Source organism: Ostrea edulis, chromosome 2 (assembly GCF_947568905.1).
Source record: "Ostrea edulis chromosome 2, xbOstEdul1.1, whole genome shotgun sequence".
In the NCBI taxonomy this organism is placed as follows: Eukaryota; Metazoa; Mollusca; class Bivalvia; order Ostreida; family Ostreidae; genus Ostrea; species Ostrea edulis.
Window position 1 is genome coordinate 42,026,520 of NC_079165.1, and position 14,356 is coordinate 42,040,875.

The window sequence follows — 14,356 nt, forward strand, 5'->3', positions numbered from 1 at the left end:
AATGATGGCAATCGTCATTTCCCTAATTATGACATCAGAAACACATTTCATTGCTAGTACTTACATCTACAGCAAATGGACTGACTTTATAATGCATTTTTAGGTTTATGATACAACAATATTATGTGGGGTAATGATATTAAATGGAACAGCAAAGATAGGTAGCCACATGAGTTTTTGATTGGCAAAAGGGATCAAAGTTTGTTTAGGGTCCATGGGATGATATATATTGGAAGCAATGATTTACAGTTAGCTTTTAAAATTGTTTATATTTTATGTCAAGGAAAATTTTCCCCTGCAGTTTTCTATGTTTTTTCAGGTGACACATACCTCAGCGGATTGTTGTTTGGCAACATGCCAAGCACTTACACCTGTTTTATGCTTCATTGACATAATTTATTACAAACTGAAAACTATATAGAATAGAGTTGATAAGGAAAAGAAAACTAGTAGTAAATGTAAATATTTAACCATTCAAAATAATTCTTTATCTTGATTTATAGGTAAAAGAGGACAGTCAGGCAACATATGCAAAGGGGAACTCCCCCAGCAGCTCTCAGTCCACAGAGACCAGTCACCTGCTGAAGGACTCTGTGGACTCAAATACAAGCCAAATGTATGCTTGTGAGGGATTCTGGGTAGGTGAACCTAACCTGAAATATTTACAACATTTAGATACATACATGTACATGCTGGAAAGAGAGGAATTCTGTTGCATTGTATATCTTCCAATTCACAGACTGACTGACAGACAGTCTAATTCACAGACAGACTGACAGACAGTCTAATTCACAGACAAACTGACAGACAGTCTAATTTACAGACAGACAGACAAAATGATTCCTCTGTGACAACTTGCTTTGTTGGTCTCAGATGAAAATAAAGATTAATCAGAAAGAATATTTTATACAGAAAACATATCACTAAAAAAGACAAAATAAGCTAAGTACTCTGTATGCTTATTCCATTACAGGGCCGCTGTGAATCTTATGTATGGCTGTTTCTTGGTCTACCGTTATTAATCATTACACATGCGATTGTCATGTCTGTGACTTGGCTGCTGGTGATCAGTATTGGAATGGCTAAAGTAAGTCTATAAATGTATTTATCATCCCTCATGACAAAGTTGTAGTGAGCATAGTACCATGACTTATAATACCTGTGCATGCAATGCCATACAGGCTTATTAGTAAATGATCAAGAACTTTGATGCTCTCTGATTGGTTCTTCTCTGGTGTGTACCTCTGAGTAAGTTCACCTCAATATTAACTTTAGGAGATTTATTCATGATTTCCCTCCCCACCTACCATAGATTTGCTGACATTTCTATCAACCAATCAAATTGCATACTTGCTGATCTCAGTTTCGTATGTTATGATTTGAGTTTCATAATTGTTGATTTACTTGCTACTTGATGATTTACTTGCTAATTTGAGTTTCATACTTGCTGATGTTAGTACTTGTTGATTTGAGTTTCGTACTTGTTGATTTGAGTTCGTACTTATTGATTTGAATTTTGTACTTGCTGTACAGATATAGAAGATGGGGAGAGAAAGATGTGTCTTGATTACTGACTCATAAAAGATAACAATTCATGGTTATAGAATCAAATATCTGGTACTGAATGGTGGGTGTTGTGAAATAGTGCTCTGCTAGTGTTATTATGTCTTTGCTAGGTTATGTAGTTTTTGGTAATAGTTGATATGCACAATAGAAAAATGACCACAGAGGAAATTAGAAGCTGTTGGACATGCAAGGCACTGATTTTCTGTGTAATTTCAGATCCACTGGAAAATTGTCGGACAGATTCTGTATCTACCTCCAAATGAAGTGAAGATTGGAGATTCCTTTGTGATGGATCTGGTACGTGTCATTCTATTGGTTCCTCTGGAGTTCGTTAGTGTCGCCGTCTGCATGAGATTACTGAATATGTCAGAATTGACACTTGTACATGTACATACAATCAAGAAGAAAATAAGGAAAACATGGTGGTTTTTAGTGTTCCTTTGGCATTGTTTCAATGATTGTATTTCTAGGACACAAGGAGGAGGAAGAAGAAAGGGGAAATCCTAATGTACACACATAATGCTGTAAACCTGTACTACTATAAATACACTGTGGATGGAATGAACATCATTTTAGTCAGTATCCTTTGTAAAAGTTAACTTCAGTTGAGCAAGCAATCATAAGATGGAGCAGATACCTGGCTATATATAACAAGATTTACATGTAACTTGTTATTTCTCAAAAATTTTGACAGACCCTTTCTTATGGGCTGAAGTTATTGTTTTTCTCAAATATTTTAAAAATAATAATGAGGATGTGTGGTTAAAAGCCCTTTATTTCATCAAATAATAGATGACAATCAAACCAATGCTGGAAGGTAAGGTTAAAGCAAAATATGATGCATTTTTGTGAAAGCTTGATTTCCTAAGCTGTTATTAGATCTTCTGTTTTTCGTCATCCTTTCGCTGGCATTAGGGTACTCGGATCGTGAAAATGAATATTACTCAGGGGTGACGGTAAGTTATGCTCTATTCATATTCTACCAGTACAATTTGTCGTGCTATGTTTAAATTTTGAATTTAAGAGGCAGTGTCTTTGTCATTGAAATTGATGATAGGATTTAATGTTTCAGAAAGTGATTCTGGGAATCCTGGCCATTGTACCACTGACATATTATATAGGAATGGCTATTATCAGGTGAGGACCTCATTTTGTAAACTAGTTCTTAAATGTTCTATTGAAATCTGCTTCTATCATGTACTTTGGACTCATTAAATTTCATGGGGACTCGGTCTCAATTTTCATGGATTTCACAAATTTCAAACCACAATGACATACAGGCGACTCTAGATGGCTCAAACTTCAATTTCTTAAAGTTCTTGATCTCTCAAAGTGAAATCACAGTTCCAATTTTTGTTCTCTATGTAACTAAGAAAATTTACTCTCCATCTTTCAAACTTTTCATCTCTGGAAATAAAATTTTGGTACTGGAAAACATATTTCATTGTTATTTATTCTCAGGTTTCTTGAATTGGTGTTAGCGTATACATGTGTACGCCATCAATCCTGCATATAATTATTTCTGTTTGGACGTTACCTTATATAACAGGGAATGCCTGGGACTAGCTTGGCTATGTTAAGTAGGTGTTTACATAAATGAAACAATATATGCATGCACAGGCTTCCTTTAGGGGTGGATAGTTAACTGTTTAATTGGTCAGCGTGAACTCTACACACCAGCTTTGATTTTGTTAAATATACAGTCCCTGGCTATGAATAAAATTCATGATTGGTTTTGACTTCACAAATAGACGATAATTAATTTTGAGAAAATAATTAAGAGACAAACTAACAAAATATTGATATTTGAATAAATTTTTGTTTTGTAAAGGCAACTGGAAATATTGTGACTATACTACAGCAGTGCTCCTTGTAGTCAGCAACTGTGAAACTTAATTACGTGTAGTTATTCAAAAGAAATTAGTATTGTTTATATGTAGCATGTATCCCTATTAATTCGCAAAATGCGGCGGTTGAGATCCCTCAGATAACTTGCTGAGGATTCTAGCAGTTCAATATATACATATAAATGATTGCAGTAACGTATTTACAATTTTATTAATCAATTATGTACAAATCCCGGCTCTTGACTTTACTGTCGTGGCTCTGTTTGACTCCCGGCTCTTGGCTCAATCCGGCTCTCGGCTCTGGTAGCTCGGCTCACTTTGGCTCCCGGCTCTTACAGTGCGGCTCAATTGGCTCTTTTGAGTCCCAGCTCTTACAGCTCGAGTTTTGATTATTACGATTAATTAAAACAGGAAAGACTTGTTCAGTCACGTCTGATTTTAATCAAAAGAAATAAACAATATGAATATTACCTTTTATCTATGGTACTGCCGATCTTCTCACTCTGGAGTCAAGTGCAAAAATGATGCTGAATCCACCGCCTCACTTCTTTATATACCCTTTAGCGAAACTAACGCCACCTATCGGTCATACTCTAAAATTAAATCCTACACGATCGGAATATCTTTCTCCGGATCGTCTCATATACATCTATCTTAGCATGAAAAAAGAACAAACAGATATATAAACTTTTTAAAAAATCTTTCCATTTATGCAAAATAAAGTTCTGTCCTGTTGAAATGAAGTCAATTATTACCTAAAAATAATAATGGACAATGTGTCATGACAATTCCTGGAGATTGTAAATATGGAATCCATGTACTGTACTATAAAATCTTAACTGTAATGGCCGGACCTTTAATTTTCAGATTTCTCAAAGTTTTATCTAGATCCCTTGAAGTTCGAGTTATTGAGAGTCACCTGTACAAAATTTATTTGATGTCTCAATGTACGGAAACCATATCCATGAAATTACATCCCAACAGTACTGTAAAATTTGGCAATCCATGGACCCCCACCCCTGAATTTAAATGATGACACAGTAAATCATTACATGTACTATATACAATGTACAGCAAAGTAAACATGATTTTTAACATCTCTTAAACTTGCGATGATTTTGTGTTTTTGACTGTGTAATTTTAATTTGTTTCAGTATATCCGCTCAGAGTAGCTATGCGGTTGGTGCGGTGCTGAATGCTACTTGTGGCACTGTGGTGGAAATGATACTATCTGTGGTAGTTTTGAACAAGGGAAATAACTCAGGCAGTGCATGTTATGTAGAGTTGGTCAAATCTAACTTGGCAGGTAAGCTGTGATTATAAAAGTTGCCATATTAGGTGGTAGCATTGACAGGATTGCAGGAAAGCAAGAGTAGAAATGGGTAATGTGTTGGGTGGGGGGGGGGGGGGGCTGAAGGAAGGGGTATTAAATTATTTTGTTGGGGTATGCTGAAGGAAGGGGCATTATTTTAAAAGGGGAGTTTAGGTAAAAAAAAAATTTTAGCATCAAATGAAAAAAACAGAGATTACAAGATTTCTGATATATATGTATAGATAATTCATCTTGAAAAATGTCTTGATAGACAAAGTTCACTAATACATTCTTTCTTTTCAGGGACACTTATTGGCAGCATCCTTCTCATACCAGTGAGTATTTTTTTTATTCAGCTTAAATTGAGTGTAGGGAAACACATTAGTAAACTGGTTTGTTCACATTTTACCAGTATAAAATGGAACTGTTTTTTTCCTTTGGCAGGGTCTGTGTATGATTGTGGGAGGGATTAAGTTTCACTCCCAGAGATTTAACCATGCCTCAGCTGGAATTTCCTCCCTGTTGCTCTTTGTGGCAGTCTCAGGTAAAAACTGAAGCATTATTTCAGCTTTCACTGGTCACGATTGTTTATTGTAAAACATTTATTTGATCTTGATTTTCATGAATTTTCTTGATTTTTTTAGCTCACCTGAGCTGAAGGCTCAAGTGAGCTTTTCTTATCAAAATTTTTCCGTTGTCTGTCAATGGTGTTGGCATAAACTTTTCACATTTTCATCTTTATTCGAATGAAGGGCCATGCCTTTTTCAAAGGAGAGATAATCACAAAAATGCAAAAATAGGGTGGGGTCATTTAAAAACCTTCTGTTCAAGAACCAATGGGCCAGAAGAGCTGACATTTACATGAAAATTTCCTGACATAGTGCAGATTCAAGTTTGTTCAAATCATGGCCCCATGGGTAGGATGGGGCCACAATAGGAAATCAAAGTTTAACATACAAATATATCGGGAAAACCATTAAAAATATTCTTCTCAAGAACCACTGGGCCAGGAAAGTAGAAATTTACATGAAAGTGTCCTGATATTGTGCAGATTCAAGGTTGTTCAAATCATGGCCCCTTGGGTAGGATGGGGCCACAATAGGGGATCAAAGTTTTACATACAAATATATAGGGAGGAAATCTTTAAAACTCTTCTGATGAAGAATCACTGTGCCAGTAAAGTTTACATTTACATAAAAGCTTCCTGACATAGTGCAGATTCAAGTTTGTTCAAATCATGGGCCCCAGGGGTAGGATGGGGCCACAACAGGGGATCAAAATTTTACATATTAATATATAGAGAAAATCTTTAAAATTCTTCTTCTCAAGAACCATTGGGCCAAAGAAGTTTACATTTACACGAAAGCTTCTTGACATAGTGCAGATGGGGGGTGGGGGGGGGGGGGGGGGGTAGGTTGATGCCATGATAGTGACCAAAGTTTTACATGCAAATATATATGGAAAATCTTTGGATATGGGCCAAGGTGACTCAGGTGAGTGATGTGACCCATTGGCCTCTTGTTTAACACTTCATAGCCTCTGTTAAGTATATGTATTCGTTTGTTGTTACATTTCTTGTATATTTGTTATTCTGACCATATATTTGTCTATATATTTTTAAGCTGAATTGCAACAAATTCAAATTCAGACTATATGGTAATGTCAGAACATCAACATTTCGCTTTTCTTTTCAATTCTTGTGTGCTGTTTGAGCTTCACCATTGATACTTTACATGATTAATCTTCATGATTATACGCGTACCCTCCACAAACAAAGTATGGGATATATCGGAATCATGTCTGTCTGTCAGTCCCACTTTTGTAAGGGCCAGTAGAAGCTCAAACTTTACACAAATGTCCAGTCGGTATGTTATAAAGTGAACACAAGGTCATTTGGTCAAGGTCACTGGTGTAAAAATGTTAAAAAAATTTGTCTGATCTGTAACTTTGTATGGAGAGACATTAGAAACTCATACTTGGCTCAAAGGTCCAGATGGTATGTCATAACCCTGAACAAAGGGCAAGATGATGTGTAATGACATGAGTCAAGGTCATTTGGCCTGTGATCTAAGTCAAGGGTAATCTGAATTATTCTAATAGTCTGGTCTATACATACGTAATGCAGGGATTGTAGAAGTTTGTACATACAAGTATGAGGCATTCAAATGCTATATTTTGAATATGCCCCAGTTTTGATTAGCCATCTGGGGAGTCATCGTCGAAAACCCATGGTCAGTCGCACTTCTTCTACACACATAACAAAGTTAGGTATTTTAAGTGACATATTTCTTATCACTACTCTGATCTTATGTAGGTGTGTTTGCCCCCACTCTGTTTGCCAGAATGTTTGGTGATCTGGAGTGTTCAAAGTGTGAGAACATCCTGTTTAACTCAACGACTCCTGGCAACTACTCTCAGAGTTACTACATGCACTGCACCCAGTGTCAAAGTGACTTGGTGAGTTATCAGAGACAAAAAGCCATTAAAAGTTTAATAATGTATGTATGACTAAATTTTGAGCTATGTTGTTCTTGCCCAAGATTAATAGAATCCTTCTTTAATTTGAGTGTGGGATTGGGAAATTCCACTGAGGGGACAAGATTTGCAGTTTACATTGATGCTTTGCTGAGTCTTAGACAGCAAAGTTTGTTTCAGAGGTGAAATTTCCCTATCCCACATGAGTAAATAATGAAGGATTATTTTTCTCACATTTTATTCACTGTCTAATGCATTAATTCATGAGCTTTGAGAAATTAGATCATCAAAATCCTTATTTGAACTTTAATGCAAAAACTAATTAGATAGCCAGAAAGAGCATACCTGAAAATGGATTACAAATGAAGTGTAAACTAAAAAACCCAAGGCTGTCCCACAGAAAGCTATATCAAATCGAAATTTTGAAGACAATATGATACAAAATGTTTTACTTCAACATGTACTGTTAATCATAGAAAATATGTGACAGCATAATCAATGACGTCATAGCAGTGTAATACATATTATATTATTACAACAGTAACTTGATCTGAAGAGTCGGATCACGATGAGTAGACAGGTTTGGATCATCAGATCAAATGAGATGCGAAGCATCGAGTTTGATCTGGTGATCCGCGCCTGGCAACGAGACATGATCCAACTCTTCAGATCAAGTTACTGTACGTAGTAACGTTAAATTTATTGTATACTCCCTCCCAAAAAAATGATGCATTGTGACATCATGAATTTCAGAGACATGATAATATGGTGATCCGAAAAGTTGGATCACACTCTGTGAATTTTACAGTATCAAAACGCAGATTGTTTCCTCTGTGGAATTTCTCTATCCCACACTTGTTCTAATAAAGGATTCTATTCTAATGAAGGATTCTATTCTAATGAAGGAATAGAAGGATGCTATTCTAATGAAGGATTCTATTCTAATGAAGGATTCTAATTTAATAAAGGATTCTATTCTAATAAAGGATTCTATTTTAATGAAGGATTCTATTCTAATGAAGGATTCTATTCTAATAGGATTCTATTCTAATGAAGGATTCTATTAATTGCACTTAGGTAATGTCGGTCTCGCACTGGTGATTATGTGAGAAAAGTAACTTATCCATTGTCTTGAAGGCCAGTATATTCCTCAGATGGGAAGATTTTAGAAACAGGAAGTCCCTCTACAAAAGAATCATGATTGACCAAGTCATCATCTTATATTTTCAATTAGGCCCTACAATTGAAAATTTTCCATTTAAAACATAGGTCATATCCATACAATCGGCCTGAACTGTAGGCAGAAATTGATGCATCATACTCTCATACTATTGATAATGGTGTGAAACATTTTCATTTTCACAGAGTGGATTAGATGGAGACATGTCTCTGTTTAAAAAACATATACAACCACTAGTGTATGCCAGTGCTATATTGCTGCCCATTGCTTACATTGTGGGCATGGTATTCTCTCTGAAGACACATGCTGCACAGATCAATGCGGACTATATGAGAAGTCTGGAGGAGGCAAACCATGAAGGTGTGTGTGTTTGAGAGAGAGAGAGAGAGAGAGAGATTATTAAGGATTGTAACAATTTCACCTTTTTATACATGTTACATAGCATCTTACGACGTCGGTACATGTATAGTATATATGTATTTAAAAATGTGTTGTCACATTCCATGCATCTTGCATGGATTTTTAGAAAGATGGATGAACATTACACCAATTGATTGAAAGTCTTTTAAATCATTTTATGCAATGTTTCATACCCAATGTGAAGAGTGTTAGTACAGGTACTGTTACTATGGTTACAGAATATTTTGTTATCTGTTACTTTATAATGCAAGTAACAAATCTGTGTTTTTGACAGGTCACGAACACAGTGTTCCTATGTGGTCAAGGCTTAAAAGTCTCACCATTTTGTTGTGTTCTGCGACATTAATAGCCTTCTGTGCAGAATTAGTGTCAGACAACATCAAGTCCTTTTTCTCATCATCTGGTATCTCTGAGGTATGAACTGTTCTAAAATGATTATCTATAAAATCAATGGTTAATACATTATAATGTGCTCTTACTACATGTATTTTCATTGAGGCACTTTGCAAGATAAGTGGTTGAAATGAATTATTTTCAATAAAGTATTTCACAATGCATGGAGTTGTCTTATTTTGGTAGCTCGATAATAATTCATATTTCTTTTCAGTATTTTGTTGGAATTTTAGTTATTGCCATGGTAACTGAGCTCCCAGAGATTATAAATGGTGTACAATTTTCTCTTGAAAATAATGTCAATCTAGGGTAGGTTATTTCTCACTTCCTTATGAAAATGCATATAAATTTTTCATTACTGTAGATGTATTTAATTTCATGTCAGATGAAATTTCCTTATTTTCATATCTAGGAAAAAACCACAAAATTAAATCCATTTAAATCTAAAAATGAAATTTTAATTTTTGCAAATGTTTAAGTGTTGTTAAATATTGTTTGAATATGTAGCAGCTAGGTCAGAGAAATTATTGAAGAAATTGACAAACAGGATACAGTATAAACGGTTTTGAAATTCTAATGGCTTGAATACAACAATTTAATGACCCAAGCTTACACAGATCACCTAGTGAGGATTTGTTTGTAAATAGGTGTTAATGACAGCACGCTTCATTGACCAAATAGTTTATAAATGGCATAAGGGGGTATCATACCTGACATTATTTATATTTTTTACGTATAATATGTAATTTTTAAGTTATTACAAAGAAAATTAATCTGCACGAAATTATGTTCACTACAAAAATAACAAATTTTTTCCCAACAAAATTAAATATGTCTACAGTATGCATGTATATAATGGTGAAGTTTTACTTGTACGTCTATTGAGGAAAATTAATTAAATAACTTCTGCTATTTTCAGAATAGAGATTGGGACTAACACAGCCATACAAGTGTGTATGATACAGGTCCCTATTCTGGTTCTTATTGACCTTATATATGTAAGTCTTAACAGTGAACTGTAGTGTTCCGTAATCATGTGTAAGTCTTAACAGTCAACTGTAGTGTTCCGTAATCATGTGTAAGTCTTAACAGTCAACTGTAGTGTTCTGTAATCATGTGTAAGTCTTAACAGTCAACTGTAGTGTTACGTAATCATGTGCAAGTCTTAACAGTCAACTGTAGTTTTCTGTAATCATGTGTAAGTCTTAACAGTCAACTGTAGTGTTCTGTAATCATGTGTAAGTCTTAACAGTCAACTGTAGTGTTCTGTAATCATGTGTAAGTCTTAACAGTCAACTGTAGTGTTACGTAATCATGTGTAAGTCTTAACAGTGAACTGTAGTGTTCTGTAATCATGTGTAAGTCTTAACAGTCAACTGTAGTGTTCTGTAATCATGTGTAAGTCTTAACAGTCAACTGTAGTGTTCTGTAATCATGTGTAAGTCTTAACAGTCAACTGTAGTGTTCTGTAATCATGTTGAATGCATTTCATATAATAATTCATAAAAAACTTATTTTGAGAAATAAGAACATGAAGAGAATACATTTGCATTCTTAATCGTTTTCCAGATTTATTTATTTATGAGAGAAAGCTTTTAACAATTTTAAGAATGAAGATATACTGTTGCTGAATTTCAAATTGTACTGTATTGTGTACATATACTGATTAAGTCAAAGTCTTTGTTTTCCAGCCCTTTAACCTGGTCATGGTATTCAATGATGTTCACCTTTATGCTGTCATTTTTTCTGTGGTTGTTATTAACTATACATTCCAGGATGGCAAAAGTGATTACTTTCAAGGTAAGAGATTGCACTATTTCATATAAGATAAATAGTACAGAAGATTAAAATCCACCGCTGACAGCACCATGTTGTTTAGGCTCTCCATTAGATTTCAGAAATGGAGAGTTATGGGGAAGGTCAACTTCCACATGCAAAACATTCTCTGTACTAAAACATGTAGTATCCACCTGTAAAACACACTGTCAATGCTAAAACATGTAGTCTCCACCTGTAAAACACACTGTCAATACTAAAACATGCAGTCTCCACCTGTAAAACACACTGTCAATATTAAAACATGTAGTCTCCACCTGTAAAACACACTGTCAATACTAAAACATGTAGTCTCCACCTGTAAAACACACTGTCAATACTAAAACATGTAGTCTCCACCTGTAAAACACACTGTCAATACTAAAACATGTAGTCTCCACCTGTAAAACACACTGTCAATACTAAAACATGTAGTCTCCACCTGTAAAACACACTGTCAATACTAAAACATGTAGTCTCCACCTGTAAAACACACTGTCAATACTAAAACATGTAGTCTCCACCTGTAAAACACACTATCAATACTAAAACATGCAGTCTCCACCTGTAAAACACACTGTCAATACTAAAACATGTAGTCTCCATCTGTAAAACATACTGTCAATACTAAAACATGTAGTCTCCACCTGTAAAACACACTGTCAATACTAAAACATGTAGTTTCCACCTGTAAAACACACTGTCAATACTAAAACATGCAGTCTCCACCTGTAAAACACACTGTTGATATTAAAACATGTAGTCTCCACCTGTAAAACACATTGTCAATATTAAAACATTTAGTCTCCACCAGTAAAACACACTGTCAATACTAAAACATGTAGTCTCCACCTGTAAAACACACTGTCAATACTAAAACATGTAGTCTCCACCTGTAAAACACACTGTCAATACTACAACATGCAGTCTCCACCTGTAAAACACACTGTCAATACTAAAACATGTAGTCTCCACCAGTAAAACACACTGTCAATACTAAAACATGTAGTCTCCACCTGTAAAACACACTGTCAATACTAAAACATGTAGTCTCCACCTGTAAAACACACTGTCAATACTAAAACATGTAGTCTCCACCTGTAAAACACACTGTCAATACTAAAACATGTAGTCTCCACCTGTAAAACACACTGTCAATACTAATACATGTAGTCTCCACCTGTAAAACACACTGTCAATACTAAAACATGTAGTCTCCACCTGTAAAACACATTGTCAATATTAAAACATTTAGTCTCCACCAGTAAAACACACTGTCAATACTAAAACATGTAGTCTCCACCTGTAAAACACACTGTCAATACTAAAACATGTAGTCTCCACCTGTAAAACACACTGTCAATACTACAACATGCAGTCTCCACCTGTAAAACACACTGTCAATACTAAAACATGTAGTCTCCACCAGTAAAACACACTGTCAATACTAAAACATGTAGTCTCCACCTGTAAAACACACTGTCAATACTAAAACATGTAGTCTCCACCTGTAAAACACACTGTCAATACTAAAACATGTAGTCTCCACCTGTAAAACACACTGTCAATACTAAAACATGTAGTCTCCACCTGTAAAACACACTGTCAATACTAAAACATGTAGTCTCCACCTGTAAAACACGCTGTCAATATTAAAACATTTAGTCTCCACCTGTAGAACACATTGTCAATATTAAAACATGTAGTTTCCACCTTTAAAACACACTGTCGATATTAAAACATGTAGTCTCCACCTGTAAAACACACTGTTGATATTAAAACATGTAGTCTCCACCTGTAAAACACATTGTCAATATTAAAACATTTAGTCTCCACCAGTAAAACACACTGTCAATACTAAAACATGTAGTCTCCACCTGTAAAACACACTGTTGATATTAAAACATGTAGTCTCCACCTGTAAAACACATTGTCAATATTAAAACATTTAGTCTCCACCAGTAAAACACACTGTCAATACTAAAACATGTAGTCTCCACCTGTAAAACACACTGTCAATACTAAAACATGTAGTCTCCACCTGTAAAACACACTGTCAATACTAAAACATGTAGTCTCCACCTGTAAAACACACTGTCAATACTAAAACATGTAGTCTCCACCTGTAAAACACACTGTCAATACTAAAACATGCAGTCTCCACCTGTAAAACACACTGTCAATACTAAAACATGCAGTCTCCACCTGTAAAACACACTGTCAATACTAAAACATGTAGTCTCCACCTGTAAAACACACTGTCAATACTAAAACATGCAGTCTCCACCTGTAAAACACACTGTCAATACTAAAACATGTAGTCTCCACCAGTAAAACACACTGTCAATACTAAAACATGTAGTCTCCACCTTTAAAACACACTGTAAATACTAAAACATGTAGTCTCCACCTGTAAAACACACTGTCAATACTAAAACATGTAGTCTCCACCTGTAAAACACACTGTCGATATTAAAACATGTAGTCTCCACCTGTAAAACACATTGTCAATATTAAAACATTTAGTCTCCACCAGTAAAACACATTGTCAATATTAAAACATGTAGTCTCCACCTGTAAAACACACTGTCAATGCTAAAACATGTAGTCTCCACCTGTAAAACACATTGTCAATACTAAAACATGTAGTTTCCACCTGTAAAACACACTGTCAATGCTAAAACATGTAGTTTCCACCTGTAAAACACACTGTCAATGCTAAAACATGTAGTCTCCTTCTGTAATAACACATTGCCAATGATAAAACATATAGTTTCCACCTATAAAACACACTGTCAATGCTAAAACATGTAGTCTCCACCTGTAAAACACACTGTCAATGCTAAAACGTAGTTTCCACCTGTAAAACACACTGTCAATACTAATACATGTAGTCTCCACCTGTAAAACACACTGTCAATACTAAAACGTGTAGTCTCCACCTGTAAAACACACTGTCAATACTAAAACATGCAGTCTCCACCTGTAAAACACACTGTCAATACTAAAACATGCAGTCTCCACCTGTAAAACACACTGTCAATACTAAAACATGTAGTCTCCACCTGTAAAACACACTGTCAATACTAAAACATGCAGTCTCCACCTGTAAAACACACTGTCAATACTAAAACATGTAGTCTCCACCAGTAAAACACACTGTCAATACTAAAACATGTAGTCTCCACCTGTAAAACACACTGTCGATATTAAAACATGTAGTCTCCACCTGTAAAACACATTGTCAATATTAAAACATTTAGTCTCCACCAGTAAAACACATTGTCAATATTAAAACATGTAGTCTCCACCTGTAAAACACATTGTCAATATTAAAACATTTAGTCT

General features: G+C 35.1%; 1 protein-coding gene across 5 annotated transcripts in view; it reads left to right on the forward strand.

The window, feature by feature from the left end:
* LOC125678253 (uncharacterized) overlaps positions 1-14,356 on the forward strand; it is a 32,446-nt gene that overhangs the window by 12,071 nt on the left and 6,019 nt on the right. For all 5 annotated transcript variants that reach the window (XM_056154043.1, XM_056154044.1, XM_048916548.2 and 2 more), the window contains 15 exons: positions 504-638; positions 974-1,087; positions 1,783-1,863; positions 2,037-2,145; positions 2,446-2,522; positions 2,639-2,703; positions 4,568-4,719; positions 5,029-5,060; positions 5,170-5,269; positions 7,040-7,182; positions 8,566-8,740; positions 9,075-9,214; positions 9,408-9,502; positions 10,113-10,191; positions 10,885-10,993. In XM_056154043.1, the coding sequence (XP_056010018.1) occupies positions 504-638; positions 974-1,087; positions 1,783-1,863; positions 2,037-2,145; positions 2,446-2,522; positions 2,639-2,703; positions 4,568-4,719; positions 5,029-5,060; positions 5,170-5,269; positions 7,040-7,182; positions 8,566-8,740; positions 9,075-9,214; positions 9,408-9,502; positions 10,113-10,191; positions 10,885-10,993 (1,606 nt within the window). The remainder of the gene's footprint in view (positions 1-503; positions 639-973; positions 1,088-1,782; positions 1,864-2,036; positions 2,146-2,445; positions 2,523-2,638; positions 2,704-4,567; positions 4,720-5,028; positions 5,061-5,169; positions 5,270-7,039; positions 7,183-8,565; positions 8,741-9,074; positions 9,215-9,407; positions 9,503-10,112; positions 10,192-10,884; positions 10,994-14,356) is intronic.